General features: G+C 43.3%; 6 protein-coding genes across 6 annotated transcripts; 5 read left to right on the forward strand and 1 right to left on the reverse strand.

The window, feature by feature from the left end:
• Positions 1–141: 141 nt before the first annotated feature.
• L199_002109 (uncharacterized protein) lies at positions 142–2,925 on the forward strand (the record flags this gene model as incomplete). Its single annotated transcript, XM_064887858.1, has 4 exons — positions 142–182; positions 274–537; positions 637–731; positions 800–2,925. 4 exons carry the CDS (start codon positions 142–144, stop codon positions 2,923–2,925), a joined length of 2,526 nt encoding a protein of 841 aa, XP_064743930.1.
• A 661-nt stretch (positions 2,926–3,586) lies between these two features.
• On the forward strand, positions 3,587–5,392 carry L199_002110 (uncharacterized protein; the record flags this gene model as incomplete). Its single annotated transcript, XM_064887859.1, has 5 exons — positions 3,587–3,633; positions 3,710–3,976; positions 4,044–4,135; positions 4,243–4,969; positions 5,071–5,392. The coding sequence occupies 5 exons, from the start codon at positions 3,587–3,589 to the stop codon at positions 5,390–5,392; spliced, it is 1,455 nt and encodes a 484-aa protein (XP_064743931.1).
• A 383-nt stretch (positions 5,393–5,775) lies between these two features.
• L199_002111 (uncharacterized protein) lies at positions 5,776–7,478 on the forward strand (the record flags this gene model as incomplete). Its single annotated transcript, XM_064887860.1, has 5 exons — positions 5,776–5,779; positions 5,945–6,200; positions 6,267–6,355; positions 6,432–7,065; positions 7,136–7,478. 5 exons carry the CDS (start codon positions 5,776–5,778, stop codon positions 7,476–7,478), a joined length of 1,326 nt encoding a protein of 441 aa, XP_064743932.1.
• A 331-nt stretch (positions 7,479–7,809) lies between these two features.
• Positions 7,810–9,572, forward strand: L199_002112 (uncharacterized protein; the record flags this gene model as incomplete). The annotated part of the gene is made up of 5 exons (XM_064887861.1): positions 7,810–7,874; positions 7,938–8,204; positions 8,283–8,380; positions 8,479–9,175; positions 9,239–9,572. The coding sequence occupies 5 exons, from the start codon at positions 7,810–7,812 to the stop codon at positions 9,570–9,572; spliced, it is 1,461 nt and encodes a 486-aa protein (XP_064743933.1).
• Positions 9,573–10,067: 495 nt separating this feature from the next.
• L199_002113 (uncharacterized protein) lies at positions 10,068–10,370 on the forward strand (the record flags this gene model as incomplete). The annotated part of the gene is made up of 1 exon (XM_064887862.1): positions 10,068–10,370. The coding sequence occupies one exon, from the start codon at positions 10,068–10,070 to the stop codon at positions 10,368–10,370; it is 303 nt and encodes a 100-aa protein (XP_064743934.1).
• Positions 10,371–10,800: 430 nt separating this feature from the next.
• On the reverse strand, positions 10,801–12,437 carry L199_002114 (uncharacterized protein; the record flags this gene model as incomplete). Its single annotated transcript, XM_064887863.1, has 4 exons — positions 10,801–11,777; positions 11,892–12,028; positions 12,132–12,289; positions 12,396–12,437. The coding sequence occupies 4 exons, from the start codon at positions 12,435–12,437 to the stop codon at positions 10,801–10,803; spliced, it is 1,314 nt and encodes a 437-aa protein (XP_064743935.1).
• Between the last annotated feature and the right edge of the window lie 625 nt (positions 12,438–13,062).

Genomic DNA, 13,062 nt, shown 5'->3' on the forward strand with positions numbered 1-13,062 from the left:
GACCCATGTCATCTCTCGCATCGCATAGGGCTCCCATAGACGACAGAGTGGAATTACAGATTGATAGAATGATACAACATTTGAGCCGATAGATCAGTCGATTGCAGAAGTGAAACCTGTAACTTCTCGTTCACAACGAAAATGACATCAGGTAAGAAGAAGTATGATCCACCTCGACATCAGTGAGTAGAACTCTCTTCGACCGTGCATTGATTCTTATATGAAGGCAACAGAATGGTATGAGAGTATCTACTAATGTATCTTATGGCTCAGATGGACAGAGAAACAAACTTATCATCTACTCGAAACCATCTCATCCAGTCAGACTTACCTCGATACTTTCTTCCCTCCCCAGTCCTTCAAATCAACTTCGACGAAATATGAATTGGAGAAAGAACTTTGTCTTTTGATTTTGGACGATACGAAATGGATGGAATGGATGATCCAACATAGTAAGATACGGAGGAATGGAGATAGGTTGGAAGTGCTAGAGGGGTGGGAGAAGACGGGGAATCCAGTTAGGAGTAGATTGGATCTGTGAGTTTTGTTTCTTTCACTTTCTCCTTGTCCGCCAAGATGGAGAGGGTCATGCAAAGCTACACATGGGCTGATTTTTTGGGATCCGTAAACATTAAGGATACATAAAGATGCGAGAGATGCAAGAAGGTTACTAGGTAAAGCTACTTCACCTGATGATCTGAAACACAACAGTCAAGAAAGACTCATATGGAGTGAGTACCAACATATCACCAGCCGAGATACGGTATATGTTTTATCCATACTGATGCCGGCTTTATAGACGATTATAGGAATTCGGGTAGATATACTTGGTATTTCCTCTATGTCCAAGCCCAGTTGGTACATAATCCAAATTGGATTAACAGTCCACAAACAACCAGTGGCTCGAGAAGCGGTGATTCAAGTACACCGGGTTCTGAAGCTTCATCCTCTTCTACTCCGTTGAGAAGTATTAGCACAAATCACCCCAATGATACGCCCTCTAGAAGGACTGTAGGAGGTGATACTCCAGAAGGAAGGTCTAGCGCTCACAGCCAGCATAACATATCGTCTTTGTCAAGACCGACTCTCGCTAGTACATCTGTGTCAACACCTGTTCGGGCGCCTGCTCGGCCGGTAGTACCCAGCTCTTCAAGATCAGCTACGACAGCGACAAAGCGTACATTCCCATGCCACTCCATTCCTCGTGCAACGCCCTCATCTTTCTCTCGATCTACCCCTTCTTCCCTCGACAGCCGTCTTACCAAAAGACCTCGAACCTCTCCACCTACGCGACCAAGCGCTTCCAGGACTACACCTTTAATACAGCGAGTAGGCAATCTGGCTCCAGACGTCATATCCATCTCATCAGATTCGGACTCAGACTCAAATAGTGAACCGAATGACTCGTCCTTCGATGACGAAGATGAGGATGATAGTACCGATCTAGTCGAGATCCAAGTCACCACCACCATTCGACCTGATCCATCGTCTAATATTCTTTTCATACCATTTCCCACTAATGGTCATAATCTTCATACACCATCTCGCACGATACTCGATCAAGCGCAGAACCTGGAAGCTATAAGAAATCTATCAAGACCTATAATGACACCTAGAAATCATGACCATTCATCAGATGACAGTGATTCCGATAGGGAGGATGAAGATGAAACTATGGAAAAATCTTTAAGACCATCTACACCACCTTTCCCTCCTCCTCCTCCTTCTTCTACTGCATCTACGTTATTCTCCCATATAGGGGACAATCAAAATAGACATACATTGTCAGGCGCGATACCTGAACATTTCATGGCGGATATGTTTTATGATCCAACGATAAGATCATATAGGTTAGAGGCCTTACATCGCAATCTCGGTAAATCACCGCCCCCCGTTCAGTCTGCTGTACTATCAATTGTCGCTGCATCTGCTGGGCCCGTGGAAGATGATGGGGTATTGCGGTTGCACGCGGTCGAAGATCAAGATGAAGAAGAGGAGATTAGGTACGGTCTGGTGTTCTCACCGTTGATCATCACCGATGGGACTTTACCTGATTTCCCTATTGATTTGGATCTGGGTTCACCGAAAATTGGAGAGAGGGATAAACCGATTGAGATTTCAGATAGTGAAGAGGAAAGTGACGAAGAGCAAGAGCAAGTGGTGATTGTACAGCAAAAAACAAATACTCAAAGCTCGGGAAGTATACTGGGAATCGATATTAGGCAAACTGCCTATAATCACCCTAGAGGTGGAGAATTCGAAGAGCTGGTCGATGAACATGAAGATATGGATATGGATATGGACACGGATATGGATATACAAGATGATAGGGAATTTGATGATCTTAATTCCGAATGTGATGCTGGTGCGAGGGATGAATTAGAAGATATGGATCTGTGTTCCGATATTGAGATTGAACAGAGGATTGATGATAGTTGGGAGATGGTGGACAATCCTGGATCTTGCAATTCGCCAAATAGCAGCCCTCCATCTACGACGATTGCAAGCACATCAACCCAGCCCATGGATCCAGTAAACATGAGTTCTCCCAGCTCTCGCTCACTTGTGCACCCCCAACCTGACTCTGCTCAAGATACACCTCGTACGATGGATTCTTTCGGTCCCATAATACGAATACTGTTGCTCGAGTTGAAACATACCAAATCACGCGCACTGGAGGATATAGAAGTGGACTTCCGTTGTAGGCGATCGCCGTCCATCAAATCGCTCGAAGATATCGTTGAAATAATGGGTGGGAAGGTCGTGGATATAGATACAAAGCAGGGAGAAGGGAAAATGACTTACATGGTTGTAGATAGTGGAGTACCAGATGAAGGTGTTCCGAAAGGAAGGAGGGTGACGGTTGGGGAACTATTGGGTGTGATCGCTGATTTGAGGGAGAGGGAGTTGAACGGGGTACCATAAACATCATGATGTTTGTCTTTTCTCCGAATTCATCGTATTGCTTGTCGCATTCGAATGTTCATGAAGTATTGGCAGTCGACTACCCAGTAGCATAGTGTATAATATATATATATATGTATATATATAGATCCCTTTGTACATAGCATGTATATCTATATATTGTCGTGACTTCACATCTATGTGTTTCCCATTTTTGATAATGATTGTTGATCCTCAGTTCGTCGATAAATAAGGTTCGTATCAGAACCAAGATGAATCGCAATCGATTTGTGCTGCCACGCTACTACAGGACGTGTGCTATTCTATCCTCGAAAAATATCCGCCTAAGTCCACAGACATCAGTAATATGGATTTCAATGCTTGATGAGTGTTGGCGACATGCAGTGCAGTGATGGATGGCATAAGGAAGGACAACATGATCGATGATACCCGCACCGTGACTAACTTACACAACAATGTCGGATGGTGGTGAGGTAACCTGGAGCATACACGACGCACAGATCATCAGAAAGGGAACCGACCAAACCACAAGTCAAATCGTGAATAAAGACACGACCTCATCCTTTTGTATCATCCTCATGTCTTAAATGTTGATCTACCTAACGATTCTCCCACCTCATATCCAGAGAACAGGATATCCTAACAACTTGTTGAGGTCGAGATGCCACCCAATCCGAAGATAGATCAACAGCCAACTGCTGAACACAGGTGAATCCAACTGGCCCTTTCTTCACCTAGGCCAACTTACCTTCCTAATTGAAAGAGCTGATGATTTTACGACTAGGTGGACAGAGAATCAAGTGTGTATCCGCCTCCATAAGATACACCTCAACCCCCAACTTCACCAACTCTTCTTCCTGAAACATGACGACAATTCACCCTCGTCCATTCGAATGGAACAACAACTATCTTTGGAGGTACTGAGAGACACAAAATGGATGGAATGGATGATCAAACACCAGAGAGTACTCAAAGATAGTAGGACAGGTGGCTTGGTGGTAAGGGATCAGTGGCCTAGGGGTCTAAGAGTTGTTAGTAGGCTTTTTGACGAGTAGGTCGTCGATATTTGTACTGTCATCCGAGGAAAGTGGGATGAGCTGACGAGAGAGATTTCCAAGGTTACACCCTTTAGCAGAGAAGATAAAATGCTGTCTTGGAAAGGTACGGTCCAAGCAGCTCAAGAAAGATCCATTGGTACATCGCCTATGGAGTGAGTCTACCCATAGAAGCTCGATCTTGACAAAAGAAAAGGATAGAGAAAACTGTAATTTCCTTACTAATATTGTATTGCTTTATTTTCGTTTTATTATGCTACAGAAAAATGGCAAGATGAATCAAGACATACATGGAATTTCAAATACGTAGCCATCAAAACTACATTAAATCCTAAGTGGATATATACCAAATCATCTTTTAGTAATAGTATAGGGATAGGTCAAGATATCCAGTCGGGTTTAATCATCCAAAATGACCCGGGTCAATCTACTACGAATCACACTCACCCCTCTGTCAATGGAAACCACAATTACGGAAGTATATCTGATCCCCACTCCACTGTCCAACTTACAAGATCCAAACATAGGTTGGATTTCGACAAAATCCTCGCACGGGTCGAAGGTCGTCCCCCTTTTAGCGCCACATCTCCCACCCATTCAAACACTCTACGCCCTCCTCAAGTTATTTCGATCGGGAAAGACGAACTGCAGGACGGTGCTACATGTATGTCTTCACCCAGTGAATCGCCTTCAATTACGAATAGAGATATATCTGAGGTTCTCACGACGGAATCGTTATCAGGATATTATAATTCGATGAATGATATCAGTCTTGATCCTCCCCTGGAATTAGCAGGAAATCGATCGTCCGCTACTCTCATCATGAATTCGGATCCAGATTCCACTTTGGTCCATTCTCATTTGCAGACCCTTTCCGCGAAGTCACAGAGATATCATATACCAAAAAAGGAGAAAGAGGAAGGCTCAGAGAGAGACCAACGTTTGATATCAGCTCTATTAATCTTTATCGCCCTCGAACCAGAATATCTGTAAGTGACGATCGGTTTCGGGGGGGCCTATGTCACTCGCACTGCCATGGAAGACTATATAACAGCAGGTGAGGCTGACATTTGATCTGGCTTTTCAATAGACATTCAAGATGTATGTCGAAACTCCAAGTCATCTATGAAGGAACTCTTAATTCACGTGAAGAAGCGATCATCCGCATCGTTCAGCAGATGGGTGGTCAGACAAGGGAAGCAAGGGAAGGTGATATTGTCATTACTGTAGATGAGGATAGACTCAAACAAAGGTACAGACTCGTTTCCGGTGATCATCCTACCAATCAAGAGAAAAACAGACAGAGTGATCAAGATCATGTTGCGATCACTTTGGTGGGATTGGTAGAGCTTATCGGAGAATGTCGTAAAAAGGAATTGGAAGAGAGAACGATGGATTTACTTACTTTTTGACTTGACATTATCTCAGCTGTACATCTAACTACAGTATTTCATATGGCTTTCGGCTGTTCACAGATGCATCATTGGATAGGATGATGACACAAATTCATCTGTTCAATCATTGACCTGCCTACACGTGTCCATTGATCACGCATTGATCACCTTGCAAAGGCCTGTTCTCATCGTCTTGTCCCTAGATGACTGGAGGTGACATCAACCGGGATAAGATCCAAAGGGGACCGTGCGCCAGGACAAGGTTAGATTTCTACTGCATCTACCAATATATACCTGTTGCTCTGCTTCTTGTCGTTCTTCACACGGAAACTCATTCGCATACGGTAGTCACTCTACATCAAGATCTCAAAGCTAAAAATCACCTACAGTAGTCAAACAAGATGGGTAAGAAGAAGAAGAACACCCCACCACAGGAACCCATCAGGGTCATACAGCCATTCGAGCATGAGTGAGTAAGACAATCACTCCTCTTCCCACCAGAGCAGTGCATAGAATCACTACTGTATCCCGACTGATATGTCGTTCGCAATTCACTGTTTAACTGGACAGGACCTCAAATATGTACACTCCTTACCCGTATCGCCCACGATGAAACCTACCAGCAACTTTTCTTCATAAAGCACAACGAGCATACTTGGAAGATGGTGTTGCAAGAACAGAAACTAGCGCTAGACTTACTCCTTCATACCGATTGGATGAAACATATGATCAAGCACAAGCGAGTGGTCAAGACTCCAGAGGGGGAGTTGAAAACAACTGCAGAATGGCCGAAGAAGATGAGGGTGATAAGTAGACTATTCGACGTGTGAGCGTGACTGATCTTCCGGTCTCTCATGATGGAGATTGAGCTGATGTGAAATGTTGATTGAAGGATCCATCCGCTAGCTGATGATGTCAAGGTTTTACCGGGATCATCATCTACTTCTGCAGAGCTGAAGAAACAAGGGTACAGATTATGGTGTGAGTCAGCTATTGCTGTCCGGAACCGGAAAGTCAAAGACTCAAGTAGCTGATAATACCGTCTGATGTGTCATAGGTGATTGGCAGAAAAGTAATCAATATACATGGTATTTCCCATACGTCGCTGTCAAAAATCGATTGTATCCTAGATGGTTGAAGAATAAACCATTAACAACTTCCATCACTCAAGTAGAACTTCCCAAGATATCAATAGATACTTCGGCTTCGACTCAGTCCCAAGCATCTGGAGGATCGATTATCAAAACATCTACATCTACGATCACCACTCCCCAACCACCCCCTTCACCTCCACCTTCCCGAACTACCTCTCCCTTTCTTCGCTCACCAAGTCGTAGTCAACACGATCATCTCTCGCCTTACTTTACCGGTCAAAGTGAGAAACAGAGTCAAAGAGAGGTGCCACCTCATTTGCAGAAGGTGAAACCTAAATTGGCAGAAAGTTTACATGAGTTCATTGGAAATTTGAAATTGGATGATATTCCTATCGAACCGCCTCCTGAGGGGTGGGATAACGGCGATTTATATCCTACACCTGCTACCACTCCTATACCAATCTCAGGAGATGATGGACTATCTCGTCAAGACAAAGTCAGAATAGATCTGGGATACGGGATGGAAGTTGGATATGGGGACAATGAGGAGTTGGTATCAGCTATGATGATGCTAATGATCCAAGAGCTGAATGAAAAGTGAGTTCTTCATTGATTTCCTTTTAAGGGTTGACGATTAATGGTTGCCGGTTGGTTGTTTGGTTGTTAGACAATCCAATTGTATGGACAAAGTAACAATAGCATACGAACCACCCCTAAACCTATTTGAACGAGCGGTCCTATGTCTAGTGATCAAGATGGGAGGTAGGCTCATACCGTTAGGCGATAGAGAGAAGATGCAAGAATTCTATAGGAGGATAGTGGGCTTGGAGGACAAGAGTGCATATATACTATGGAAAGATACGAGTAACTTTGAGATGATGTTAGATGTGGCAGAAGCGAGTAGAGATATTTTACCTATACCGATCAGCTTAGTTGGGGTCGTGCAGATGATGGTCGGGAATAGGAACAGGGAAATGGAGAGAGGGATGGTGGATCTGATAACTTTCTGAGTCGTGATGGATGATGTCTTAGTGCTGTGTATCGTATATTGATCGCTCATGCCACTTTTGCTAAATTGCGCCTTAAACACAATCAAAGTGTGTCATCTGGAATTCACTTTTTCTGATCACAGAAATGCTGTGCTGTACCGAATACTTAAGGTCATCTCCATTTCACTCACTTGTGTGTATCGACATGGTATTGTCTTCGCTTTTATATTTACTTTTAGCTGATCTCCGATCATCACTTGTTCTGTTCTTTTCTCTCTTTACCCCGGAGGACTCTTCATTGGTAACTCACTACTGATTTTATACGACACATAAGACGAATCATCTTTTCAGTATGAAAAACTTGTCAGGTCTACCTGCAGGTACTGGACCATGCTCAGGCTCACTCCCATTTCATATGTAAGTCACAAAGTTCCCTATCTTCTCGTCAGCTCAAGTACTTAACCACAAATGGATGTCTAGGTGGACCGAAGCTCAAACATGCATTGTGCTTGATAAAATCGCTTCTAACAAAGCATATTTCAGATCATTTATCCTCCAGTCGGGTGAGAAGAAGAACTTTCAAAAAAATAAACATGAGAAACAGATATGTTTGGAAGTTTTAAGGGACACGAAATGGATGGAATGGATGATCCGACATGATTGGATCATCAGAGAGGGTAATGGTCATCTTACAGCTAAAGATGTATGGCATGCTAATCATATGGCTATAACTATTTTATTCAAGTCGTGAGTGTATCATTGAAATACCGTACATTACCAATATTGACCTGAGCTGACGGTATTTGTCGATGAAATGTGTTGTAGGATCTTACAACCTTCTGCAGAGACGATCAAAAGTGTACTAGGTCCTATTTCATCTGAATCTGATATTCGCATGGGATCTCGAAGTCATCAGATCTGGAGTGAGTAATGTATTTTGCTTCCTCCTTTTTTTCACTTACATCGACTGGCAGTGAGACCATTACTGATACTAAGTATATACACTTCTATGATCTCATAGCCCGATGGCAAGAATCTGGCAAAAATCCTTGGTATTTCAAATATGTGGCACTTCAACTTCGACGAGACTCATCCTGGCTCAGAAAATCGAATACATCTAAAAATCCTCATAATACCAATAAGCCCAACGATCGAGTTCTTTCGTTCAATGATCCTGCCGGATTCGACTCAGACGATGAAGGGACATATCGACCATTGTCAAGTGTAACATCTGGAAGACCAGCAATAATCGCAAAAAATAAGCGTAAGACCCAGCAGGACTGGCCAGGACGTCGAGTATCCGACCGAATCACCTGGTCTGAATACGCCGCCAATGCAAATCAGGAGAAAGATATCCCCCCTCACCTCCGACAAGTCACTTCATCAACTATTACTACTCCATCTTCATCAAATCTCATCGAGGTGAACTCCAAGGGGTCTGATTCCGATTCGGAATCTACCCAAGTTTCAAATCCGAGGCCGATTATCATCATAGATGACCAATTCGATCAGACCATGCTCGTCCATACACCCCCACACGTTCCACCACTGGACCAATCGATGATCATTGCTCCTGTTGTTGATATCGCAAGGAACATCCCTTTGCCTCCCAGTCCGATGTTATCTGCAACTTCTTTGGTGGAAACAAAAGAGGATAGGTCATATGTTGATTTGGTCAAGGTATTATGTAGAATACTCAAGCTGGAATTAGACAAAAAGTGAGCCAAGGTTTTATGACTCACCTAGCCCAAATCGATTTTATACTGATGAATCGGTGATAGACCTTCCCATTGTATGGACAAAACAGAGATAATTATCTCGAAGCACTATTACGAGCTTTATCCCTACATCCCTCAACTGGTTACCTCTCTCGGAGGCGGTATCTTTATCGACTCCAAATCGCCCAAAACGCTTACTTGCGGGGTACAACGATATGCCATTGATAGAGATCGGTCGTTAGGCAGGTACGGTAGCAGCAAATCGAACACATTGATCGACGATGGGTCCCCAAGGTTGGATTTCAGCGGGCTTTTCAACCTCATTCGTGATCTAAAGGAGAAAGAACTTTCACCTGGAGCTGATGATAACGATTCAGGTGATCTTCTTACTTTCTAAGCTCGTAGCCTTACCCTCCTTTGTGTGAACCAGCCTTTTAGACTGTAGTAATAGTCCAGCTCAAGTCATTCTTTTCACTATACTACCTTTCTACCAAAGCTTCAATACCAACACAAACATATACTATACATACTATCCGTTCAAGATCTATTGGAAAAAACACGTTTCAACCTTTCTTTTCGCTTACCGACACCCACACATCCTTTGTGGTTACCTCCATCTATGATGCAAGGCCATTCAGTCCTAGAAGATGTGCATAGTATATAAGAAGGACAATCAGAATGGGAATTCGAAATTTATCTATTATTGACTTATCGACTGAGAGAGCTTTAATCATCCAAAAGTACACTGTAAAAGTGAAATCAACCATTATCGACTGAAAAGACGAACTGTTTCCAAAAATATCTTATCCATACTCAATCTCCCACTTATCTAACACGCTATCTATCCCCCATCTTACACACACTCTCATACACCCTATCTCACCCTACCAGTATGGCCGTCCCACCCTCACCCACCTTTTGTAGAGGCTATATCCTAGCCCACCAACATCCCTCATACAAACCCGAAACCAATCCTGAGTCCCCAGCTATCGACCCATATGCGGTGATCCCTTGTCCACACGATGTCAAGGTGCCACAACCGGTTTCGAAAAGATGTCAAGAATCTACTGGGGCTAGGGCATGCTGGAGAGCGAAGTACTGCGAGATGCATTGGTGTGGTGGGTGTAAGAAGGTTAATGGAGTTGGGAGGGTGAAACCTGCGGAGTCTAAGGAGGAGGTGAAAGTGCAGGGTTGATAGGAAAAGATTTATACCAAGACAGTACAGTATCCCTCACAATTTCATATCATACCATATTACGGAACTTCACTTTACCTTGATATAACTTATGCCACATGAATGTTGATGATCACATTTGTGACAGTAGAGAGATTAGGAACCCACAACGATCATATCTGTATTTAGACGAGAGTTAACTTTCTTTGTTCATTCTTACATATCATATCCTCCACCTTTGGAGTTTACATTGATCTGCCGCTCTTGGAATATGATTTGCGTCCACACGTTAGATCATGATATTCATTCAAAATACAATTTTCAGCAATGCAAATCTACATCGTTTGAAGTAAACAAATTGTTATACTGTGCTCTTACTCAACTCATAGAGCAGACCGGAAAAAGAGATCAAAGTGTAAGCGAAAAAATAGAAAAGAAAAGTCCTGTCATTTCAAACGCTTTGTTCACCTTTGATATCCATCCATGAATCCCTCCTTTCCCCTTGTCCCTGCTCAACTTCATCCGGTCCTTCTTCAAGTATATCTTCTAGCGTTTCACTCCCATTCGAAGAAGAGGGTGAGAATCCTAATCCGAGCGCTGTAGTATTCTTGGGTGATTTGATTATACTCAATGGAATAGGTCGAATTATCTCTTTTTCTTTTACAAGTCCCGAGAAGGAGGATGAGTAAGGTAATGAGAAGTAATCGTTCCTTTGAGATTCTTCATCGTACCCATTCTTAGGAGTAATGAGAGTCTGATTGTCATTGAGATGTCTCGTCAGATCAAACCTTACTGATAACCTTCTATTCCCATTCCCATTTCCACCTCTAGAAGAGCTTCTATTAGTGAAATTGAACGGATCTGTGAATCGGATATCCCCTTCGTCCACTGGATGATCCCTATAGAGCGGTACAGACAATGGAGTACCTAGTACCGTGGAGGTGGTAGAAATACTTCTCCTACGAGGAGTTCCATCCTCACCACCGTTATCATTGTTGGAACGAGAAGGAGAAGAGTACAATCCAAAGGTCGATGAGGAACGACCATCCGTAAATGCATTATCTACCCATTTCTTGGAAGGGTATCTGTGATCGCATTCGTTCTTGAGATTGATCAAATCGGTTATGTCCCTCTCCAATAGACCGGATAAAGACCTATCGACGAAAGAGTATCTCACCGAACTCCGAATTTCTACTATGATTGTTGTGAAAGACAGAAGCTGTATTGAGAGGATTATCAGATGTAGGAAGGACAATAGGAGGGGAAGTAAGCCGATGAGGTCGGTCGGAGAAGACGAGGGACGATGAATGGGAAGTGTATACGTCCGAGAAGGTTGGTCGGGGGATTGAGCTGAAGATTGAGAGTAAGAAGAGGGAAAGGGGGGAGGGTGGTGAGTGCAGAGCGATAAGATGGACAGAGCGATGAATCCTATTGATTGTACGATACAGGTTCATACAGTCAGTTTCCCGACCGAATTTCTTAGTCGTGACAAGCGAAAGAAAGTGAATATAAGATGTGATAGGATGGTACCACATTACGTACCGAATGTTAAAGCGAATTGCAAAAGAGTCAAGCACAGTAAAAACTCTGAATTGTTGATCCATCTCCTCCAAAGACTTTCTCTCTGACCTTTCTTCTTTGAGTAACTATCTGAATGGGAGACTTGGGATCGTACAAACCTGTCCAAGTAAAATTCCATCACGTCAGCTCAAGAGCTGAAGTCAACACAGAATGCCTTCGGGGCTGTAAGGTGATTTGCATAGTGGATGAACGGCCACTTACGTTTCGAACCTTTCGAAGACTTTTACCAGTATTAACGGTACATAAGCCGATACCGAGACGACATTGATGAAATTTAACATGAATTGATATGGGACATGAGCAGGGCTGGTGGTGCGGAGGAGGTAGAATGTATAGCATGTGAGTGATGTTGAGATTAACTGCGAGAAGAAGACACTATTCAGCTTGTGCTTCTCACTGATCCACAGAGCTGTCGTTGATCGATGGGCGAATACGACTTTTCTAAAAAGATTATTTGGCACTCACTGAGATTTGGGTATTTCCAGGTAAGAAGGTAATCATGCCCATACTGAACATCAACGACCTATGGTTATATTGCAAAGTGTTTGGGCCGGTAAGTGAATATAACAATGAAACCCAAGATGAGTAATTGGAATTGGCTAGGGGAGAATGTCAACGTGGAGACGAAGCGATAGTGCTGAGTGATGGTAAGTGGAAGACGACAGATCACCACGTCAATGTATTATTGTGCATAGACAGTAGCAGCGCGTTACTCCCAAAGGATTGGATGGACATGTTGCTCCCGTTCGATGTATCCCATAGAACCACCATGAACCGTCACACCTGTGATCATTCGGGCGATAGCGATTCTAGTATGCTGGTGACGTGCGATAGATAATTCAGACTTGACCCCATGTTATTCAGTAACGAGTTAGTGATGTGGTACTACTGATTCAGTAGTACTGTAGTAGTTCGTGATGGTAAGTTATCCCTTGATTCAGATCAATCAGATCAATCACTCAATCACTCAATCACGCGTTTTATCGATTGGAATGAATTGTGTGAATTGATGGGATCAGATGGTTATGAGACATGCCCGTGTGTCCATCACCCCACCCCACACCATCACGTTCAACTCACATCGCGCGCGTCCATATACAGCGGGACCCTCGGTATCGCTATACTTGCTGTC

The sequence above is a fragment of the Kwoniella botswanensis genome, chromosome 1 (genome assembly GCF_036426115.1).
Source record: "Kwoniella botswanensis chromosome 1, complete sequence".
Taxonomy (NCBI): domain Eukaryota; kingdom Fungi; phylum Basidiomycota; class Tremellomycetes; order Tremellales; family Cryptococcaceae; genus Kwoniella; species Kwoniella botswanensis.